Source organism: Leopardus geoffroyi, chromosome E2, assembly GCF_018350155.1.
Source record: "Leopardus geoffroyi isolate Oge1 chromosome E2, O.geoffroyi_Oge1_pat1.0, whole genome shotgun sequence".
Taxonomy (NCBI): Eukaryota; Metazoa; Chordata; class Mammalia; order Carnivora; family Felidae; genus Leopardus; species Leopardus geoffroyi.
In genome coordinates this window covers 42252249-42276363 of record NC_059335.1, presented here as the reverse complement: position 1 = coordinate 42276363, position 24115 = coordinate 42252249, and the positions used below count along the sequence as shown (strand labels likewise).

Sequence of the window (24115 nt, the reverse complement as noted above, 5' to 3'; positions counted from 1 at the left end):
GACCCAGACGTGTCAGGGGGTCAGATCAGATCAGATCAGAGGAGGCCTCCCAGAGTGGCTATACTAATATTAGAAAAAAATAGACTTTAAAACAAAAAATGCCATTAGAGATGAGAGGGACATTTTATGACAAAGGGTCAACCCATCAGAAAGCTATAGCAATTATAAACATATATGCACCTAAGAACACAGTCCTAAGATACATGGAACAAAGGCTGAAGGGAGAAACCCACGATGCAACAGTAACAGTTGGAGACTTCAGTACCCCACTTTCAACAAGGTACAGAATTTGGTTTTGTGTCTGCTCTTGACTGGTTGTGACGGCTTAAGGTTTTGATGAAGTTCCAGCTTCTTATTTTTATTCCCTTGGCTGTCAGCTAGCTACCCTAAGCTAAAGTTTTCCATTTTTCTTCAAGACCCAGAGATGAAAGGTGGCAAAATGAGGCTCCCCGCCTTGTCCGTGTCTCAGGCAAAAGAGATCTGCTTCAGTCATCCAGTGTGACCTCAGTTTAGGAAGAATCAGTCTTTGGCTGTGGACATGGAACAAGCCCACCACTCTTCCCTCAAGCTGGGCCAGTGGCAGAAGCTACTGACAATGGTTCTGTTTCCTGTTTGGTCCAGGAGGCAGCCTCAGCATCTTTTTCAACACAGCACTCCACACAGTGATTATACCTGGGCATGAAATGGAGCTTTTGGCCCCACTCATCTAGTGTGACCCCAGTGCCCCATGCTACCACTCCTGAGCTGGGGGCTAGGGCTTTGGCTTGGACTAGAGCTAAGCCAGTGGCCACCTGCTACCATATTCTCTCCATTAAAGTACAGGCCAGCCAGCTGTCCAACCAATGTCACCCTCTTCCTCCTCACTATGTGGCCTCTCACATCCGAAGCCAAGAGCAGGACTTAGGAGTGTCCACAGTATCAGCTCTCCTTGGAGAAGGTAGAAGTGTATGGGGTCCACACACTGTCCTGTTCAGTGTGTCCTGTTCAGTGTGTGCATGACTTGGGACACACTGGTCACCCATGACTCAAGGCAGACATGGCACCAGACAGCTGGCCCATCAAGGCTGCAGGTGCCCAGCGTGAACCCCTAGTGTTGGATGTGTGCACACGTGCCTGTCCTCCTCAGCATGCAGCAAGGTGCTGGCCCCTCAGGGTCACCTTGAGGATGCTCCTCCCTCCACGGCCTTGGCATCAGATGAGAGCCTCAACCCCCCCCCCCCGGCAGTGCCTGTCTCATTACCAGTTGGGCACAGAGATGGCATCACCCGTGCCTGCAGATGGAGCCAGTTGGCACAGGTGCCTGCCTGCATGGCCAGTTGAGAAATTAATCTTCCAGTCACCGCGACCAGCAGAGGTAGGTGCTGCTTTAAATTATGAGGGAAAGTCTCCCAATTTCTAAACACAGGGTCCATTTTATCAACAAGATATATATGACCTCTCTGACAGCCCCTGTGCCCCACCCCTCTGCCTCTCTGCCCACCACACACCAGCTGCACAAGGACAGAGGATAAAGCAAGCTTTGCCTCTATCTTGAACTTTCTTCCCAAGCTCCTTCTACAAGTGCCCATGATCAAAAGGAAATTGTACCTCAAAATACCATCTCTTCCCTGAGAGGCTGCCTCCCCCCACCCCGCTCGACATACCAGCAGGAGTAGGTACTGTCTCTGGAACATTTACTGTGTGTCCCCCACCATGCTCGGTAGGTCTCACACACTAGATTACCTCAATTCTCATGATGGACTGTGATGGGATCCCCAATTTAATAGGTGCGGAAACTGAGCCCCAGGCAAGTTAAGTAACTTGCCCAAAGTCACATAGCCCACAGAGGGACCTGGGGCAGTGGGCAGCCTAAGCCCCATGCTCTTAGCCAAGGTGCTATTCTGTGATTATCAGGTACTAGGCTCTGAGAGCTCGTTTCTTTTCTTTTCTTCTTCTTCTTCTTCTTCTTTTTTTTTTTTTTTTTTTTTTTTTTTTGATCTTGATAAATGAAAATGTTCCTATCCCTAAAATGATGCTTTGCTGCTTCTGGATCACTTTATTATAGTCAAAGCAGGCTATGACCTATGGCTTATCCAGCGTGAAGGCATATCAACAGCTGAACATTGCTGATAAGACACCGGGATTCCAGAGAAGGGAGCCAGTGCGTGTTGGGAAGAGACAGATCACAGCAAGCAGGTATTCAGGAAGAGGAGCGAACAATCGAGGGCTGGGGGAGGGGCCCCCTATTCTGTATGTCTTCTATCTCTGCATCTGTTCCAGAGGTGTGCTTGGGACTGTGATGAGGGGCCCTGGGGCAATTTCCCCACCAAGGAACAATGTGAATGATATGGTAGCTCTCACTGAGGATCTATCAGGACTGGTCAGGCTCCTTTATAAGCACCATTATCTCATTTACCATCACAGCAACCTGAGAGGTAGGTGTTGTCTTTCCCCCCAGTTTATAGATGGGGAAGCTGAGGCACAGATCCAGTCAAAGTGGAGCCAGAACTTAGATCCAGCCTGTTCTATGCAATTCCCAAGCCTCCACTCATACTCGGTCTGGTTCCTGGTAGGCTGAGGGCCCCTGGAGGGCAGGACGTGAGTCCTATCTGTCTTGTCACCAGGTTTCTCCAGTGCTTTGGGCAAGGCCAGCACAGAAAGGGAGCCCAGGAGCCATTTGAATGGCATGGAGGGAAGTCAGAGTTGGCTTGCTCTGTGTGCTTGAGTGTGTGGGGGTGGACCACGTGAGCTGCTCTCAGTCATTCTCACTCACCCACTGGCCCTTCCTTCTTCCCATCACTCACCCAATTGTCCAGCCCAGACACGGGATCTACAGCTGTTTACAAGCACTGGAAGATTGTTGGAATGGAGGAGGTGCTATCATATAGGGGAGTAAATCAGGGCTTAACTGAGGAGTCTGGGTCTGGGGTGGGCTCCAGATCAATGGTAAGTCAGTCTGGCAAATTCCACCATAGAAGAACTGTGGGGCCCCCAAGGATGGCTCGGTGCATTTGAAGAATCCTGAGAGAGGTAGAGGCTGATGTTAGAGGGGCTGACATTGGCCAGACCATGAGGGATCTTGAATGTCGAATCAAGAGTTATCCTTTATCCCAAGGGCAAAGAAGAGACATGGATGAAGGAGCGTGTTCAGAGTGTTCTAGGAGAGCCCTCTGGCTGCAGAAGGGGGGCAGGGCGGGAAGTGGGAGACCAGTGAGGAGGCTGCAGTCAGGGTCCACGTGAGCACAGAGCTGGGGTGGAGGAGGCTGAGGCCCGTGGCCCCACACTGTGCAGAGCTGAGCATGGAGCAGGGCTCAGTTGATCTCACTTGATGGGCATAAGGCCACTGCAGAGAGTTCCTTTGCCTCTCTGAGTTGATGTGCCCAGAGCAGGCCTCAGAGACAGGCCTGATGCTTCCCCCTCTCTGCAGATGGGGTCCCAAAGCCCTCTCTGGGGCCGGGGTGGTGCCTGGGTCCAATGGCCACTGCTGTGCCAGGCAGAAGCCTCTGCCTCCAGACTTCTGGTCCAGGGCTGGGACTGGGAACCACAACTGAGTCAGAAGGTTCTACATGACCCAGGCCTGGATGTGGAGCTGAGTCTAGGGCTTGCTTCTCCTCTGTGCAGATGCCTTTGCCCCCCTCATTTATAGAGGAGGACACTGGGTCTTGGTGAGCTGAAGATCTGCCCTAGTTTTATGGAAGATCTGGGATTTGAACCCAGGCGTGTCTAATAATTCATCAAACAGTGGCACAGAGCAGGGGAAGAGAGCAGGACGTGGTAGGGGTAGAGGTGGAAGAACTGGATTCTGTTCCTGGTTCTATCACTCGCTTGCTGTGTGACCTTTGGCATGCCTCTGCCCTCTCTGGACTTGCTTGCCAGCTGTCCAAAGAGACACTTATTCTCAAACGGTCCTCCCTCCAGGGCGGGTGAATGGGTCTGAGAGGGGTGGGGAGGGTGGTGGCAGCCAGGTGAGCACACAGGGTATGAGGAGGGGCAGGAAGATCCAGTCCTGTGTCAGGGGAATGGGGTCAGGGCTGGCTTCAGTCTGGGGAACATGCAGGGTAGGGAAAATGAGGCTGATGATCATTATCAAGTCCTTGCTGAGTGTAGTGTACAGGCAGCTCTACAGTCCCTCTGTCTGGGGACTGTACAGGGAGGCGGTCTTTGCAGACTGAAGCCACCTGAGGAGCAGTGACAAAGAAAGGGCACTGAGACACTGGAGGTGCTAAGCTAACATCTTTGGACCTAGAGTCCTGCCCGCCCCCTCTGAGAGGCTGGCTAGAAGAGAAAGGGGGGCCACAGACTCAAATCTGACTGATGACTCCTGTCACAGAAAAGTCTGAAGACATTTGTCACAGGTCCACTTCCCTGGCAAGTCTGGCCTTGGCAGTATACTCCTTCCTATACTGCTAACACCACCAGGGTGAGGCCGTGCGGTCACTGCACAGAATATGGAGAAGAGGATTCAGGCACTATCTTCTCTCTGCTCGCCTTTGGCTGGTCCCAGCCTCCCAGCAGGGATGTGGAGAGGGGCTGGGGCAGGAGACACGGCAAGGGAGGCCCACTTGCTTAGGCATTTCTGGGTCTCCTTCTCTGCTTTTTAGGGTGGCCTCTCAGCCCACTTCCTGATCCCTATCCTCTGGTCGCCAGGCAACTGTGATGGAGAGATGTCAGAGTGCCGGAGACCGGTCAGGGACATCCATGCAGGGGTGCTGGGTCTTGGGGGACAAACCAGCAGGACAACATCAGAGGAGGGAGAAAGGTGCACAGAGGGGTGAGGTGCCAACAGAGCTCAGGAAAGGAGGAGGTGCTCCTGGGGCGAGGCTGTAGGATGTCATCTTGATGGCAGCTGAATGTTGGGATTATGGGGGTGAGGAAAAGGCTACTTGGTGTACAGGATTCTTCTTATAATGAGGATACATCTCTATAAGAAGTCAGCTAATGTCATGTCAGGGTTCTGAAGCCTTTTATTTGGCCATTTGTGGCATTACAAGTGGGGCAGATTATAGTAGATAGAAAGATTGGAATATAAAGTCATCTACCATCAATCCTCTATAAATTCACTCAGCCAACCAATCATCCATCCTCCTATGTATTTACCTACCTAGGCATCTTCTCACCATTCACTTGATCATTCTTCCATCCATTCATCCATCCATCCACTCACCAATACTAAGTGTGTAGTCCATGCCTGGACATGTTCTAGACAGTGGAGACATGATATGAGTCAGATGAAAATGAACCTCTCAAACTGTGGAAGGCAAGAGGTCCCACACAGGTGCCCCAGTGCTGAGGGGGAAAGGCTGGTACAGGATGGAGCTCACTGCTCTCCCTCCACACGGAAGAGCCCTGCTTCCATCTGATTTCCATATCAGGGGTAATAGGAGAGTGCTCCACTGCCTAGAAGATTTTCAACCACTACATTAAAAAACAACTGGAAAATATAAGTGACTACCCACAGGCCTTTCATGGTTCCATAAATATAAGATGAAAGTGATTTATTCCACTATTAAGAGACCATGTAAGATATTATTAAGATGCCACTTAAGTAAACTCACCAAAATTAACTCACATGTACTTCTACATATCTAAATTCTGCAAGTTTACTGTCTTGTCATCATTCACTAAGGTTTTATCTCTGGTTTGATGGATTATTTAATGGCTGGCAAACTCACTGTAACAGCATCACAAACCACTTTTCCCTATTTCTGCAGAGGAAATGGTGAACTGGCCTATGTTACAGAACCAAAGCCATGACAGAATTAGGCTTTCCACTTGAACCCACACCAAACTCTCATTTTCTTGCTAGAATCATCACTGGCCCTGATCTCCTCATTTTCCTTCCTCTTTTGTCCACACCTAGAGTTGGCTCTTAGGCTATTTTCCACAAAGAACACAGGGTTATATAACACCAGGTGAGTCACTGTCATGCTCGATGAGTAGGAAATCGTGGAACTGTGTTGAGAAGCAGATGCTGGGGGGCTGGCTTGGCCCACTCATCAGCTTGCATTACAAGACTCAAAATCATAGCTTGGAAAAATGACCATTTACTACAACATGGACTTTCCAGGAAGTTCAATGAATAATTGATAGATAAAATGTTAAATTTATGAATGCTGCAAATTATCCTCGGCTTTCCCACCATAGCTGGGCCAGGCTAGGGCTGTGTACTTGGGCCACAGTATCATCTTCCTCAAGTTTTGCTTTGGCCTTTTGCTTTTGTGGGTTCTGATCCTGGAAAACGTTACAGGTCTGATGGGACTTTGTCCCCTGCTCCACAGAGGTTCCCTCACCTCCCAGAATTTACAAGGGCACCTGGGAAACCAGCACGAGGGCAGCAGCATGTGGAAAATAATATCCCAGGGGCGCCTGGGTGGCTCAATCAGTTAAGCATCTGACTCTTGATTTTGGCTCAGGTCATAATCTCGTGGTTTGTGAGATCGAGCCCCACGTCAGGCTCTGCACTCACAGTGCTGAGCCTGCTTGGGATTCTCTCTCTCTCTCTCTCTCTCTCTCTCTCTCTCTCAAAAAAAAAAAAAAAACAAAAAACAAAACACCTTTAAATGAAAAAAAAAAAAATAGTATCCCATATGTAGAGAGGGCTTATTCTAGGAATGCAAGAATGGTTTAAGACCAGGAAATCTATTAATATGTCACTTCAGTAAGTAGGATGAGAAAAACTAATAGACTAGGCAAAGCCAGAGACCTCTTGGCCATGATAAATCCAGTGATCTTAATTGCATGTCAACATCACATTGAACCACAGAGCTTTGGAAGAGTTTCTCAGCAGGTGGTTCATGGAACATGAATTCCTAAGAACGTTATGGGATGTTTGCCCCCCAAGACTGCTTTGCAGCCCTGAGCCGTCTTAGGAGCCAAACCAGCCCCAGTATCAGGCCCTTTATTCACCAGTATTCTGTATCCTGATGTGAGTGGCCTATGGTCCTTTGGGAGAAGGGATGATTCCTCAGCCACCTTCCTTGGGGGGAAGCCTAGAGCTCCCCTGCCAGCACATCTTGTCCTAGGCTCTAGCTAAGTAAGACACATAGTCCTGGGTTCAAATCCTGGCCCTGCTTCTTGCAGGCAGTACCCGATGAGCAGTTCACCCCTTGGAACCTCTATTACTTCAAGACTCAAGATTTTAAACCTTAAAATCTTAAGAATACCCCCTAGACATAGATTTAAATATGAAAGGCAAAACAGTAAAGCTTCAAGAGGAAAACACTGCAGTATATCTTCGTGACCTTGGGTTTCTTAAATAGATACACAGGTACTAACCATAAAAAAAAAAATGGATAAGTTGGGCTATATTAAAGATCTTTGGTAGGAGTTTGAGCTTCATGGGAGGTGGGCAGGGGGCCAAGGAGCTGCCCAGGACTGAGATGGGAACAGGATCAAGGCCATGGCTGGAGCAGGAAGAAAGTTGTGAAAGACTTTCTAAATACATTCATCATTTCCAACCTGCGCAGGACACTGGAGAATGCTTCCCACGGAGGTTCCTGTCTGTATGGATGCCTGGAAGTGGTTAATAGATGCCAAGATGCAAGAGTCCTTCTTCACATCTTTGTGGAACAATCCACTGTTTCACAATGAGCTGTTTCCCTCTAATGGGTTTGTTCTTTGCGGGATACCCAAGAGAATAGCGACACCGTCAATTACAACAGGTCAGTGTCAAACAGTGTTAACAGAGTGTAGTACGTCTTGGGGTGATACAGGAAAACTAACTTGGGAATCTAGGCTTCATGTTCAATGAAGGGACCTAAGACAGCCTTTCTCCAAACAAGTGATAAGTAAAAAGTCCTGCAAGATTGCTTTTCGGTTGGAAAAATGCAAGTCTTAGCAGCTGACCGGAAACGTGCGATATTTACCCAGGGCTGTCTTTTGAAGATGCCTCACGTAACCAGTGCCTTCGGTGCCTCTGATCACCTATGTTTTAGTATTAGCGTCCCTTTGGTACCTCCCTCCTGCAATGGCTTCTGCAGCAGAAGTGCAGTCCTTGGTGACTCAATCAAACCTAGAAACAGACCCTCATTCTGTTTTTATAATATGTTTTTGCGTTCTGTTCTAAGTCAAAGCTGCTGCTGAACAAGGGGAAAATACCGTGTGCACCTTTCCCTTCTCACGCGCCTTTTGTCAGCTGGCCGTCCCTGTGGCCCTCGTAACAAGACAATGGTGTATAGCTGGCCTCTCACTCTTGTGCACTTAAAAATAAATTCTACTGTGAGAGAAATGGGTGGGTGTGCTAGGACTGAGCCAAAATTGAGACTGAAATGATGGGTAAACATTCATTGAATCATACGCCAAACTTCAGCCCCTCTTGTGGTGAAGCTATTTAGTTCAGTGTTTTTAGTTAATACTCAATATAATTTATATTTGAAAAGAATTCAAAGAACCCTCCACAGGTTTCTGAATATACAAATCCAGTTATAAATTACATAGTGTCTGAGAATTTGAGAGTCATGTTGTTTTAGATAATTGGATTTTACGCTTGGTAGATACGCCAGTGCACTGGTTTCGTGCAGGTATAATTGATCACCCTGCCCCATTGTGAGGGGAACACAGGAGAGTGCCATGGTGCCATGACTCCCATTGTTTAGGAAGTGTCAGTGACACGCTGCATGCACAATAGCCACATGTATGGTAAGGACAGTACTTAAACTGTTGGGATCACTGTCAATACTTTAAAATGTTGGAGGTCGCTTTTTATCTCGAAGAAATGAGATTTTTGAAAACATTTAAACTATTTCATGAGCAATCCTTTAAATTTCATTGAATCAAAAACCTGAAATTTCAAAAATAGACAAAAACTCTTAATAAGGCTGCCATCCGTCTTAAAAGGGGCCGACCTTGGCTTTTACATTGATAAAATTTTATTCTCGCTGTTTTTCTTGCAACACCCCTTCCCCAATCCTCACATTTACCCCATTCCTAGGGGAGACAAGTATCATCCAGGGGATGAAGGGTCCGGGGATGGGCAGAGAATAGCTCTGGAATGACTGTCTCTGGCAAGGCCTAGAGATTACCTACAGACATGGAGTCCAGTTGTGGCACAGGGGCAGAGGGAGCAGCCCCGAGAAGCCAACCGTCAGGGGGCTGATGGGGGACGTGGTGTTTACATGTAGAGAGAAGCGAAGAGAGAGGACTCTGGGAGGTGAAATGTACTCAAGCTCCCAGAGGGATCAGTGTGGCCAGTGCCCTGGGCTTAGATCCAGAAGCCCTGCTTTTGAATCCTATCTCCTCCCCTGGCGGGTCCCTGGGCATGTGACTTGTCTCTCTTGGGGCCTCTTTCTTCTCTCTGGAAAGCAAGCGGGCCTGCACGCTTCTGCAGTGACATCACAGAGGACAACCAGTTTTTCCCAGTCACCCTGGGCACAGTTCCAGGTGCAGGCAGAGCTGAGTTTCAGGTAGCTAATCTAGGGTAGCTCTTGGCAGAGAAATGGCAGTGTCCTTACACATTTCTATTTGCAGGAAAATCCATCTCCTCTCTCCCCAGTGCACTTGGCCCTGTGATGCCACAGGTGACGACTCTGAAGATCATGCTTCCCTTGACAAGATTTCTAGATACAGAAGCCATTTTTCCCTCCACCAACCTAGGGCTCAGTTTTTAGATTTTTCCTTTTCCAATACTCCCTGGTTGTGGCAGAAGAGTCTGGACAGTGGTCCAAGTGATGGCAATGGTGCCTGGGTCCAGGAGGAAAGATGGAGTCCGATTTGAAGGTAAAACCATTAGGATCTGCAGATTAAACGGAGTGGTAGTGGATGAGAAAGAGAGCACTAAGAATTGACCAAGTTTGGAGCCTGAGCACAAGAAAGGACTGAGCTGCCATTTACGGAGATGGGGAGGATGACGGGCAGGTTTGGTGGGGGACTGGGAGTCAAGATTTAAGGTTTTGACATGTTACATCTGAGATGCTCTGGAGAGACACTGAACAGACATCTGAGTGGAGATACATCTGAGTGGGCCAGACCGTCGGATATAGGAGTCTTGAGCTCAGGGAGAGTCTGGAGCCAGAGATGTAAATTTGGGGGCTGTCAGTGTATGGGTGCTGCTCAATGCCATGAGGCTGGATGACATCACCTAGGGAGCTCGCTGCCAAGGGGGGTGGGGGACAGTGAAATGTAAGAACGTTGCCAGCTGTGAGTGCCCTGCAAAGGCTGGGGGTCCTGTGTCATCACAGGTTTTCCCCGCTCTCTGAAAGTAAAGGGTTCCCATGAAACCTTTCATAGCCAAAATGGCGTAAAGTGAAGAAGAAATTATCATTAATTTACTTGGAAAAAAGGTTTTAGTGTCCCCAGGCCCCCAAAATAACCTCTTTTAGGCTTTCTGATAACTTAGGACACATCTTGCTAACGGATGCACCAAATCAAGATAGGGCACAGGTGCTCCCAGACAGAGTTCAAAGCTATGGCGGCTGGATGAGGAGATGCTGGGTGTGGTTCTGGGGAAGGAGCTTGGTGGGCCCACTCTTGCTGTTTGGGGTGTGCGCTGCTTCTACCATGGCTTGCTTTTGAAAGAAATGCTGAACAGTTTTCACTTCTCGCCTTTTCTCACAAAAGCGAAATTGTCTTCCGATTTCTTTCGGTTAGTGAAAACAGGTACTAACTTGGCTCTTTTGTAAAAGTGAAGTGGCATAACTCAAACTTCCAAACACTGGGGAATACCTGTAGTACCGAACACATTAGGTGTTCAAGCTGAAGTTGATGCCTTCCTGCCAGGGATTATAATATAAAATTCGCATTTCAAATTAAGATTAGCTATCAGAGGCTGAGCACTTGCTGTAGTCAGACCCTGCCAGACCAGAGAACTCTGAGGACAGGTAGCCAGGGCATTCATGGTCCTGCTGCAGAGTGGACTCTCCATCCAAGGGGTGGGGATGAAGGACTGGACTGGACTCCGCCCTTGTCCTTTTGTCCATCTGTGGTTTAGCTAAAATTGAGCCCTGGAAAGACCCACCTGGGCTGTATCCCTGGCCCCATCGTTGGCCCTGGCCCCATCCCTGGCCCCTAGCTGTGTCACCTAGCGTAGTCTCCCCCTGTCCTCGAGGCTCAGCTTTTTCATGTGTGGAATGAGCACACTCATCCTTCCCTTGCAGGACTGCTTCAAGGAAGCCATGTGAAGAAATGATCATAGGCCTTGTGAGCCCTTTATCTACAATATCTCATTTGATCCTTACAGCAACCCTCTGTAGTTTAATTAACTTCCATCTTACAGATGAAAAAACTGAGACTCAGAGAGAAATGTCTACCTGAAGTCACTTCTGCTATTCTCTTGCCCACTCAAAAGTCAGGCCACAGCAAGGAACGAATAGGGGTTTCATCCCACAGGCCAATGATCATTGCGTGCTGCTTGTGTGTGTTTAAGGGAGTCTCATGTTGCATCCAGGCTCAGTAGGAAGGAGTGCTGCAATTGATAGGCAATGTTTGCTCTAGGAACAGTAGTGGCAAATTGTGAACGTGTCCTGTCATTTGTGTTCCTTGTCCTCAAGTCCTTCCTTCTATTGATAGCTAAGTCTCTGCAGAGGTAACTCTTATTATAATGAGCAGAGCAGAAAATAGTAGTATCTGGTCCGAATCCCAAATTTACCTCCAAAATTCCCATGTGTCTCTGTTTTCCCTGCTCTATCACTAAAGGCGTGGGTAACACTAAGCTGTGTAGGGAGGAGGTGGTCAAAAGGACAGGACTTTCAAGCTTCTTGAGCATCTTCTCAGTGTCTGGCATCAAGCTAGATTCTCCTCGTGGAGCAGGTTAAATCTGAACATCAAACCAAAAGGCTGGTATGACTATTTCCATGTTATAGAGGAGCAAATTGGGACTTGTAGTTGTTAAATAGCTTGCTCCAGATGTAATAGCTGGTAAGTGTCAGCACTAGGTTGTACACGAACCCAAGCACTGCCTACCACGTAACACTGATTCTGCGAGAGACCCAAACCCACCCAGAGGCTCTGCCAGACTGCAGTTCCTGCCAGCCTGTCGGCAGCCCAAGAGCTTAGCAGAGACAAGTCCCAGCTGACTTCTCTGTGGATCAGTGGATGCAACCCTAACCCCCTCCTTCCTGCTTTGGTACAGGCTCAGTCTCTCCGGGGTCCCCAAAGCCCCTCCTTCCCCAGATCTATCTCCCAAGGCCAGTGGGAAGCAGGCCACCCCCATGTCACAGGGAGCTCCACAGGACTCTGCCAGGGGCTAAGAAGAGGTTGTGAAGCATCTGTTCTTGGAACCCGGGTCCCGGGTGAATCCTGGGCCACGCTGCCCAGCTGGAGGCAGATGGAGAAGACTCCCATGTCTCCAGTTTTCCTGAGGAGCCAGGCTGGTCCTCCTCCACCTCACAGAGTGGCATAAGGCTAGAAAATGGCTCACTGGCCTGGCAGTCACAGACAGAAGACCTGACTTCTCTCTCGCAGTGGTCGAAGCCTACTGAGCTTCCCCTTCCTGTTCTTGCCTCCACCCTCTGCCTTAAGTCTTCTTACCTGCAGAACTTGGGGGAGGGGGCTGTCTCTGGAAGTCAGGGATGAGCTGCAGTGCCCACAAGGTGGGTGAGATGGGGTGGAGGGAGTGGGAAGTGTGTGGTGTGGGCAGTGCCTGGGAGGAGTTGACCCAGCCTGGTCTGGTTAACTCCTGCTCATCTCCCAAGAGGCCAATGGACGGTCCTGCTTTGCCCAGTGTCTGAAGCTGTGGAAACTGGGCAGACCCATGTCTGTTGCCTGGCTCTCCCCCTACACTGGTTACCTTTCCCCGCTCACTCTCCTCAGTCTCTGGAACTCCCTGCTAGGAGTGGGGTCTTGCTTAGGAACCTTTAGGGTTTGTTTTTCCTTCTGGGGACTTTTCCCCATTGGCAGGGGATTAGGTGTAGGGAAACCCAAATGGGAACAAGCTATGGCTCCTCCTCTAACTTTTCCAGGTTTTAATGGGCTTTGGTATCTTCACATGTACTGGGAAAGATAATTTTATGAGCTAAGAAAGTTAAATAAATTCCATTAGATGTCTAAATTCACAGTACAGGAAAGGAGGTGTTACAAAAGAGTGTGTGTGTTCATGTCAGGGCCCTCCTGGTACTTCCGGTTCCATCCCTTAGAATGTTCCTGTGTAAAGTGTTTTTGGGATGTCTGGAGTGCTGTGGTTCTGCATCCCTTCCAGAACTTGTGTGAGGGTCTCTTGTCTGAGCTGAGGGGGCTGCCCACAAGGCATCTGCTTCATCTTGATTCGTTTACGTGTCTGGTTGTGCGATAAACATTTACTGAGGCAGCAATTTCCAGGTTGAATCTGAAGTGTGGCCCAGACGGAGGCAGAATCTCAATGGCTACCTGATGACCCAATTTGGACCCCCACCCCACCCCCCTCCCGGTCTCCTCAGGCAGTTGGTGCTGATGGGTGTGTTGGAGGGGAACTGAAGGTCCCTCACAGATTTCTGGCCTGAGGGACTGAGTACATGGTGGTGCCCTAAACCAACACAGTAACCAAGCCAAGCCAGTTGGAGTGAAGAACTGTGTCTGGGACAGGCTGAATCCGAGGTGTAGAGGTAGGGGCTGCCCTGGGGCGCCTGGGTGGCTCAGTCGATTGAGCGTCTGACTTCGGCCCAGGTCATGATCTCACAGTCTGTGAGTTCGAGCCCCAAGTCAGGCTCTGTGCTGACAGCTCAGAGCCTGGAGCCTGCTTCTGATTCTGTGTCTCCCTCTCTCTCTGCCCTTCCCCAGCTCATGCTCGCACTCTGTCTCTGTCAAAAATAAATTAAAAAAATAAATAAATAATAAATAAATTTTAAAAAAACTTAAAAAAGAGGTATGGGCTGCCCAGGGGAGACAGGCAGCAAAAGGCAGAAGAAGGAATCTGAAGGTGGGCAGAAACCGGGCTGGGAAAGAGCCTTGGAAGCTGCTGGCCTAGAAGCTTCAGCTGATAGCAGAGAGGGGATGAGAAGGTCTAGAGTGTGTGCAGGGGGAAGGCCAGGGGTGAGGCTTGGGCCCCAGCATCCCGGGGCAGGCACGGCAAGAATCCACCCTCCCCCACTGCCAAAGGACATCACCAGTGGACAGTGAGAGGAGGACCAGATGGCTAGAGGGGCCGGAAGAGAACCCAGAGGGCTCAGGGTCAGGGAATGAAAGGGAGAAGTCTTCAAGAAAGCTGAAGTGACCAACAGGGAGAACCGGAAGCTACAGAATGGGTTTAGTGACACAGAAGTCAATGGGATGTGTGGTGGGGGTGCAGAAGCCAGACTGAAGTGGGCTGGGGTTGCTGAAAGGAGGGGCAGTGAACACTTTCCAGAGGAAAGGGAAGGAGTCAGACTGGAAGACGTAAGAAAAATCTGGCAGAGAAGGAGAGGGACGATGGAGGAAGGGGTAGGTCTGGACAGCCCCACAGTGCTGGGCCTGCCATTGCCAGGGACCCCTTCTCCGTAAAATCTGAACAGATCCCAACCTATATATAGATGTGAGTAGAGCTGCACTGGCTGAAGCGGTGGGGTGGGGTGGAGGGGCGAGGGTTCTGCCCGCCCATGTGCCCCTTGCTTTCTGTGGAGCCTCACAGCAGCCCCGAGCTCCCAGAGCCCACTGGCCTCAGACCACCCCTTCATCTTACAAAGGAGGACTGGCCAGCCAAAGCCATGGGGAGAATCCGATGGCACAGTCAGGAGCTTCAGCTCCTCCCCCATCCACTGCTTTCAGCTCCTCATCCAGAGTGTTTAACTATACATTTATTCATTCAACAGACATTTATTGAGTGCTTACTGCATGCCAGGCACTGGGCCTGTAGGGATGTGTAGGAACTGCTTCTGAACAGCCCCGAATATCGATGACCACACCCTGTTAACCTCAGGAGGTGAGTATGCAGAGGGCTGTCCTGTGCGGATGGCCTCTGTTTATGCAGACAGGCAGGGCTTTGCAGGGTCTGGCTTGACCCCAGAAAGTTCTGGAATGCGCTCTACACTCAGCAACCCAGTTTTACTCTTTACCAGCCTTCTCCATTCCCAGCTGCTCAAGGGGGTGAGGATGTGGCCATTCTAGCCCTCTGTGGGGCAGGTGTCCCTGGGCTCCAACGTGTCCCTGAATGGGTAGCCTTCTTACCTGGCCTGAACTTGGGCTCCGATTTCCTGATTATGCCGCAGCAGCAGTGACAACAGTAACAGTAACTTACTGAGCTTGTACTAGTACCGCGCCCCCCCCCACCCCCAACACCGCTCCTGGGACAATGAATCCCACCAGCCCCTTCTTTCCCAGGGCATACCTGGTGATGGCCCCACCCCAACGGGATACACCAGCTTCCTCTGCCCGCCCCCAGCAGCAGTCCCTTGAGGTTCAAAGGTTTAACAACTGAGGTTTCTACCATTTAGAAGAGAGGACCCCAACCCCAAGCAGTGACATGTAACCAGTGGTGCACATAAGAACAGACATTGGTGAGTGGGGGTGAGGGATTAGCTAGAGTGAGCACGGTAGAGGGGGAGATGACAAATAGATAGAGGAGGGCTAGGGCGAGGCCCTTGATTTCACACAGACTCACAGTCCTGACTCATCAAGGAGAAGGGATTGGGGGGGGGGTGTTATGCAAGTCCTCCCAAGTGGCACCAAGTGATGACGGTTTTGGGGGGGCACAGGGGATATCACAAGAGAAAGCAGGTGGCTGCCATGGGGACAGGTAAAGGGGACACCACAGTAAGGGTGGGAGCATGAGTCAGTGAAGGTGGGGCTGGTGGAGACTAAGGGAGCTGCAGCCTCGAGCCCCAGGGGTACACCTGACTGAGCCCATCGCCTGGACTCATGGACATCAGGGAGCCAAGACATGAATGTTATGGACAAAATCATCTCAAGGCTCCAGCAGATTAAATGAATTAATTAGTAAATGAGGGGCTTCAGGAAAGGTTTCCTTAGGACAGTGAACTCCAAGGAGTGTGTTCTGGAGCGCCCATCCTGTGAGACCCTCCTTGTGGTCAAATTTGGGAAGGCCACTGGGCTTTCGCTTTCCTATGGCAGCCTCACAACACACATCACCACATTAAAGGCTCTGAAAAGTCCTGTGGTAACAAAAGCTACTTAACTTGTCTCACTCAGCATTTCCCATATTCATTTGGCCACAAAATTAAAAAAAAAACGAAAACAAAAAACAATCCCGTTAATATCCCTCAGAGGAATCCTGACCCACACTTTGTCAAGTGCTGATATAGAGGGATTGGTAAAAGTGGGATGTCTCTTGCAGAAGTCAGGGGTCTTCTGTGTTGCCCTCCCCCCACCCATCATATCACATCAGCCCCTGATCAGACCCTTGGGGCTCTTTGGCTAAACATCCTAGAAACATTCTCTGTAAACTTGACTCTAAGCCCGGCCCTTGCCTGGCCCCGAGCCATGAAGGATGTGAAGAGAAGACTTACAGGGGCAGGGGCGTTTGAAGGACATGTAATCCTTGGAGCAAAATAGCGGAGCCAGCCTGCCCACTTGTACAGTTCCAACTTCTTGTAGAAAAGGATCCTCCGCTCACCTGCAGAAACACAAACAGACAGGTAATGGGGCGCCCACATGGTACCCACTGACCCTGCGAGCTTGGCATTCAGGTCCCTGGGCTGTTAACCTCTGGGGAAAGGGTGGTGACTGTGACAGCATGTGCCCAGTCTGGGCAGGGGTCTCAGGGAGCTCTGGGTGGCGGAGTGTGGGGGTTCTGGGGCAGGGGTGGGGCAAATGCATGCTGGGGTGTCAGTGGTGGGTGGAGGGGGGAATATCTCCTCTGGGTGGACCCTTAAACAGGAATGAGAGATACCCTGGTGTTCTCCTGTCTCATGAACCTGCTTGGGACAATTGCAATAGATCATGGCATTCTGAGCATTTTATACCTGGAAGGACCCTTAAAGACCAGCCCAATGTCCTCATATCACAGAAGGGGAACAGACGTAGAAAGGGTAAGGTGCCAGTTCAAGGTCCTAGAGCTGGCTTTGGAAGGGTATTCAGAGTTTGCCTAACTGAAACCTTATTATTATTACTATTATCCCAACACTTTTAAGGGGATGATGCTCTTTTCATTCCCATTTTATAAATAAGGAAGTTGAAGCTCAGAGGTTATGTAGCTTGTCCAAGGTCACACAACTTCTAATTACAGTCTGGGACTAGAACCCAGGTCTTTTTTACCCCAAAGCCTCCATCCATTGTCAGCAAGCATATCACTTGGAAGGCACCTAATAAAGGCCAAGAGAATGAAAATGTCTCTTCCCCAATCTCCCTGCCTCCCCTCCCCTTCAACCTTAAACTTGGTGTGACACCTGAATGAGCAGCAAGGGTCACTCTAACACCTATTTGCAAGAGAGGAAACATTTTCAAAAAATGCCCCAGCCTCCCGTGCTGGTTCTGTCTCTCCCGAGCTCCAAGTGACATGGGGCTGTGTGAACAGCAGGGAGATACAGTTATTTTGTAGGGAGTGTGGTCACTAGACTTGCAGAAACCAAACTGCACCTTTGGGGGTTGCTGAGCGGGAACTCTGGGTGTGGAGTTTGGTGGGTTCCTGTGGGGGAGAGCCAACAGGAACCAACAGGAAACAGCCTGGCCCCTCTGGGTCCCAGGAGGCAGTTGACCTCCCTGATCCTGGGGGTGACACTGTGGACAGAGCTTTTGTCTAGGACTCAGGTCCCAAGATTCCCACCCTTGTTTCCCTCAGGAACCCTTTTCATTATATACAGTTTTTCCTCCAAATGGGTTCCATGTTTTGATGGAGACCATTGGCCAAATTGCACTGATTAATAACACTTTTTCTATTTAATAGATGAATCCAAGACCTATCTTTGGAGAGCCTGAACTCAGAAGTCCAAGTCCTGCCACTTCCCGGAGTGTGCCTTTAGGCACAGTACTTCACCTGTCTGAGCTGCAGTGTCCTCGGGGAAATCAGGGTAGGGCACTTCACTGGCTTTGAGGATGGGGGCAGGGGTACGTATGTCATGTTCATTCTGTTGTCCGAGGGGGTCAGGGGGAGGGAGCCATTGCCGCCACTGACCCTGGGGTCCCTCTCTCCAGATGGCTCCTTGCGGCTCAGTCTTCTGGGTGTGAACCCCAGGTGGCCTGATGCATATTCCCCATCCCTACAGAAACCAACAAGAGTTTTGATGGGGGAATGGAGGGTAGGATGTGATCTCCCTAGGCCCGGTAGAGAAGTCTCTCTGGCATGGCAGGCTGCTTGGGGAACTGTGATTTCACACCAGAAAATTCTGAAGAGTCTCAGGGCCTGGGATCTATACTTTCTAAAATACATGTGTGTACACGTATCTGTGTTCACGTTTGTGGGTATGCCCGTGTGCACTGTGGCCACGTGTGTGTCTGGAGGGAGACTTAAGCAGGCTGACAGGCCATCTTTCATGCTGCTTCCAGAGAGGTCTTTCTTAAAGGCACAATGGATCATGTCATTCTTTTGCCGAAAACCCTTCCATAAATCCTCAGTGTCCCTAGGAAAATGAACTGGCTTCTACCACTACCTCCACCGCCCTGGTGCTCTGCCTGCCTCTCTAGTGAACTGGTGTAATGTGAGTGCTTAATAAAAATATGCTGCATGTACACTTCCTATAGGGTCACCGTGGTGGCTCCTGACGCTGTAGAGGGTGCTGCCCACCCTCTAAACTCCAAGGGGTTGTCTCCAAGGTCTTGCTTCTCCTAGAGGCCCCCTGTACCCCCTCTTTCCTCCTTGTGGGCCCTGTGGTTCTGAGGTGAAGGTTGAGACAGCATGGGGTGTGGGGGAGGTGGGAGATGGGCTGCCTAGGGCAGGGGCCAAGAACCCTCGCATTGTATATTTTGTGGTCAGTTTGGATGTTTGGCAGACTATGTGTAAGTTTCCAAATGGCTCAAGAGGATGGCAAGGGGCTGGGTCAGATAGACATTTGTGTATATGGAAGCATTCTGGGCACTCCAGCTTTTCAGGTGTGACCCACACTCACCAAACACCTGCTTGCGCCAGATGACATCATCAACATTATTGCAATGTTCCCTGATGTGGGTAATATCATTTTCATTTTGCAGATGAGAAAACTGAGGCTCAGTGACTTGATCCACCCATTGTCACAGAGAAAAGATGGTGGAAGGGCTATGCGGGAGGGATCTTGTCCCCCAGTGTTCCTCAGTTACAGCAGGGACACCCTATAGAGATCTGACACCCTGGGTGTCACCCCACCCAGGGCTCTGGCTGGCCAGCTTCTTGGACACACTGGGTCTCTCATGCCATTTCCTTGGCATGCCTTTCCTTTCCTCTCCACCTGGCAAACTCCCATGTGGCTGTCATCACACAGCTGAAGAAACCTCTTCAGTGAAGTCCTCTTTGACTGCTGGAGACAGAATAGCCATTCTGGCTATGCCTCCACAGCACATGGACATCCTTCCAGGATGACTTTGGTTCTAACTTGTTCCAGATTGTTAGCTTCTTGTGGGTATGGAGGGCCAGTGTTGCCTCTGGGAACTCACTCAGGGCTGGGCACATTTAAAAGTATGTGGATTCTAGAACAAATCCACCTTGGCCTGATGTCAGCATAGGACTGCAGTGTTGAAGCTGCCTTTTAATGATGCTCAACTTCCTGAGGAAAAGGACGCCCATGTAAGGAACTGAGATGCTCCCCGACATCGTGGGTGACAATGATGCTGACGTTAGCTAGGGTACCATTCCCCTCATCATGTAACTCAGTCTGCACTTCACATCTTGCTGCATTCTCCCAGCATTCCTGGATTGCATCAGTTTATTCAAATATTTACCAAGCACCTAGGGTGTGTCCACAAAACCCTTGGAAAACAAAAGGAGGGGCTTTTAGGGTCCTAAAACAGCAATCTCAACCTTACTCTTTCCTCCTCCCCTCCCCCACTTGTGGATTTCAACATGAGGACCTACAGGAAAACCATTTCATGATGGCATCAGACCCTCTGCTTGGGTGGAGCTTTGGTTGGGTTATCAAGACAAAGGAACTGGATGTCAGGTATCTATGTGTGCAAGTACCCACCCCGCTCTCCCCACATGTGACCAGAGCTGCTGTGAGGACACAGTGATGGGGGTAGTGGATGGCCAGGTTCGTCACGAATGGTCTGAGATTGTGCTTTGCTGGGCGAGGTGTTCCGGAGCAGGGACTGCAGGAGTGGGGGTTGGGCTTGGACCCACTCTCAGGTCACGTCTCCCCCCTGCCCGCCTGTCTCGGAGCCCAGCATCCGAGGCGAGGCGCGTTCCTGCCTGTGACTCATCTGCGACTGTATTGTCTGGCTAGAAATCGGAGGGCGGGCGGCGGCGGCACTCCAGGCTCTGAAGTGGCTTAATGGTGTGCGGCAAGTCCACGTCACTCCCATTCCGCCTCACGTCCCCGCTCCCAGAATACCTCGTCTGGGGCCCACTGCGACACTCAGACCTGGGCAAATGCGTATGTGGTTGAGGGGGGGCGGCGCCGCGCCCCTGGCGGGCAGAGCTGGGCTGGTGGAGCCGGCTGGCGCAGTGTGCAGGGGCGGCACGGCGCATGCGCGGCAGTCGGACCCGGGAGGGTTCTGCGGCACCGCGGTAGACCGCGGACAGCAAGGGGCCGCAGGAGTGGGCTGGCCTGTGGAAGAGGCCACGTGACTCCGTGACGCTGATGCGGCACTGGCTCTACCGCAGTCACGTGTCGTCAGCCCAGGGGATCTCAAAACAAACCCCCCATTTTGCAGATGTCAACACTGAGATTCAGAGAAACGAAGGGGGTTGGGTGAGATCATGAGCTCCCGGCCCCAAGACTCCCCTTTGGAAGATTTTAAGCAGGGGAATTGCACGGTCACTTTTTAAGAAGGTCTCCCTGGGCTCAGTGAGGAGGGGGGACCAGGGGTTGGAGGCAGGTGACAGGGGAGCAGGGAAGCTGTGGTAGGAGATGATGGGCTTAAATGAAGGCGATGGTAAATGGAGCAAAGTGAGAGGCTACATTCTTTGGTTTGACAGTATTTATTCAGAGCCCCTTGTGAACCACGTTTTGGGTGCTGAGAATAGAGAAGTGAAGCAAACACTGACTGCCTGTCCTCACCAAGCTTCCTGCTAGTGGAGGAGACACACATATAATGGTGGTGTTTGTTAGATAGCAGTAAGGGGAGGAACAGAGGCAGTGTGTACGTGGAGACTGAACATTTAGATACAGTGGCTGCAGAAGGCCTTGGTGAGAGGGTGATCTGTAAGCGAAGACTGGAGCGAGGGAGATAGCTGGGTGAACAGCTGGATGGATATGTGGGAGAAGGGTATCCCAGGTAGAGGGACCAGACAGAAGGCCCCTGGGCAGGAGCATGCTGGGTGGGTTTGAGAAATAGGGCGGTTTGTGTAGGGGATATTTAAGAAGCAGGACAGATGGATCAGATGTAGAGGGTGAGGAAGAGGGAGCCTTAAAGATGGTTCCCTGTGTCTGCTTGGGTATCTGTAGGTGTGGGGGGAGGGGGGGTGGTGGAGAAATGGAGGCCCTTCCAAAGGTGGGTGAGGTGGAGACTCCAGATCTAGACAGGCCAGATAAGTACTGGTTCTTTCTGTCCTTACCATAGTACATGCTCAGGGACTGTTTACTGAATGAATGAATGATGCCATAACAGAGATTCCATGAACCTGTGGGTGTGCAGGTGATTGCCCAGAGCCAGAAGAAAGTCAGAGATTCTGGACTGTGGTGAGACACCCTGATCTTAAAAGGGTTGCATCTACCTCACCAAGCAGGGGGCTAATTTCTGGGGCTGCGGGGGGAGGGGGGTCCCCAGGTGGCAGAAAACCTTCCTCCTCTGCAGGAAGGTCTTTATATGAGGCTGGTACCCAGCTGGTGTCTTTCCCAATGGAGAAGAACATTACTTGGCAAGTAGCCTTCTGTCGAATCAACTGCTACCTCCTTCCTCACTGCTACCAAGGTACAACCTCTAAGGGTTGATGTACTGTCTACCTGCATAAACCAGTCCATCTACAAACTGGCAAATAGGTCTGGCCAAGTGGGTAGAGAAGCATGATTTAAGGCTCAGGAAAAACCACACAGAGGGCACCACAAAGCATTATTTATGGCAGTGAAACACGAGGGATAACCTCACTGTCCAATAAGAGGATAGGCTGAGAAAATTATAATGGAATAATATATAGCCATGAAATAATAGTTTTAAAGACATTTTAATAACATAGGTAAAGACTTTTAGTGGAATGTTAAGAAGGAAAAAAGACCCAGGTTATATATAAAAAGGCAGGTTACAGAACTCTGCATACAACATGATCCTTATTTTGTAAAAGAAAAAAAACCTAAAGAAAATATTCATATATAGAAAAATTTGGGGAGGAAATAGATGCAAATATTCACCGTCATTGGGCTCTCTGGGCAGTGGTGGGGTTGAGGATTTTTGTGTTTTACATTTTTTATGATTTTCCAAATTTTCTACAATGAATATGTATTTTATAATCTGAAAAATCATTAAAATGAAGATTTGAAAAAACCTTTCATGCTAACAAAGAATAATTAAGTGATAAGTCAGTGATAGTTAATTGAAAATTTTTAAAGCTAACTTAATTGCCTTTGACCATGCCATTTGTTATTGTAAAGATTAAAAAAAAAATAACTTGTCTTTGAACTTACTGGTAAGGAGCTTTATTAAAATGTTAGGTAAATAATTTCCATTTTTTTTAACCCTCATCAAAATTTCCCTGGCTCTTGAGCAAGTCCTATTTGCCAAATTTTTGAGGGAATGGTTTCTGCCACAAACCTTAATGTTTTATTTTCAGGCAAGCTATACACTTGGCAAAAATAATAACAATAGACCTTATGTTTGTAAAACACTTTATAATTTGCAAAGCATACTAAGTGCTGGGTACTATTCTAGGCTCTGAGTATAGGAGATATCATCATGAACAAAATGGTTAAAAGTCCCTGCCTTTGGGGAATTTATATTGATGAGAGTAGACAATAAACAAATGAATATGATATAGAGGTGTTAGAGGTAATAGTGCTATGGGAAAAAAATGGAGAGAAGAGTGATAGGGAATAAATTGGGGGGGGGTTGCTTTTTTAAATCAGTTTGATTACTGTTTGAATACAAAACATGAAGGTGTCTCTAAAAATTCTCTGGCCCGTGGACAGTTAACATGAGGTATAAAATGATTGATGATATCCCTGGAGGAAGCATTCCAATAACTAATTACACATCATCTAATATACAATGTGCTAATTATCAATTTTATAAACTCATAAAATTATGATGAGTCATAGGGATGTTTTAAGTATTGTATACTTAGCAATGTTAGATAGCCCTTAACCTTTCCCAGCCTCAGTGTTCTCATCTATAAAATGGGGACAATTTCAGTACCTAAATCAGAGGACTGTTGTCGGAATCCAAAGAGAAGTGCTTATGCATGGAAAACAGTATGTGTTCAGGATATGTTCATAATGCAGATGCAGCAAGGCCACTGGGAATGGTCCATCTGACACTGCCATGTGTTTCCTGTATATTACTTCTTCAGTCCCCACAAATGTAATGGGAGGTACATAATATTTGTTCCCACTTTCAAGAGGAAATTGAGGCTCTGAAAGGTAAATCTTCTGCCCAGAATCCTATGCTCTAAGCCTAGGCAGTTGGCTCCAAGTAGCCATGTTCTCCGCCATAGCTCCATTTTGTGCTCACTTGCCCAGGGGCTCCAGAAGCCCTCCTGGCCTCAGTTTCTACATTTAGGAGGCTGAGAGCAGATTTAGACATTCCCACCCCTTACCTTGTGCTCTGAGCACTTCCAGGGCAAAGGCTTCAGGTAATAGGCCAGAATGTGTCTGTTTATTCCCAAAGACTTAAGATAATGTCCATATCTCCATCACGTTCCCTGTGGGCTGTGATCCAAAAACTGAGGTGGACCAGGAGATACTCACCTCCTAATCAGTTCCTGATTAACTCTTTTGGGAAGAAGAGGAGTGAGAATTATGGAAGATGCAGGGATGTGACACCCAAGTGGGCAAATGGGGGCGGGGTACATAGGAAGAAGAGCAAGGGGGTTTCTGTATAGAAGGAGCCCATTCTCCCTATATTACCAAGTCCCCATCAGGCAATGTGTGGATGGACTCACCCCTCCCCTGCTCTGTTCTGGGCAGATGGGCCACAGGTGGCCAGGGCAAGCATGGATGTCCACAAGCTGGACCTTTGTTTTCTTCTCAACAGTGCTCCTGGCACCTACACCCTCCATGCCACCTGAAAGATCCCAGCATCC

General features: G+C 49.3%; 1 protein-coding gene and 2 long non-coding RNA genes across 4 annotated transcripts in view; 2 read left to right on the top strand and 1 right to left on the bottom strand.

Moving 5' to 3' along the window:
• Positions 1-24115, bottom strand: part of BEAN1 (brain expressed associated with NEDD4 1) — a 36738-nt gene that overhangs the window by 10421 nt on the left and 2202 nt on the right. For both annotated transcript variants that reach the window (XM_045442989.1, XM_045442990.1), the window contains exon 2: positions 16326-16432. In XM_045442989.1, coding sequence (XP_045298945.1) covers positions 16326-16350 — 25 coding nt within the window. In that variant the 5' untranslated portion in view covers positions 16351-16432. The remainder of the gene's footprint in view (positions 1-16325; positions 16433-24115) is intronic.
• Positions 1914-9571, top strand: LOC123579270. The gene is made up of 3 exons (XR_006702710.1): positions 1914-2175; positions 7446-7640; positions 9445-9571. It is a non-coding gene; the product is annotated as an uncharacterized LOC123579270 (long non-coding RNA).
• LOC123579271 lies at positions 9669-18490 on the top strand. The gene is made up of 3 exons (XR_006702711.1): positions 9669-9693; positions 14673-14782; positions 17702-18490. It is a non-coding gene; the product is annotated as an uncharacterized LOC123579271 (long non-coding RNA).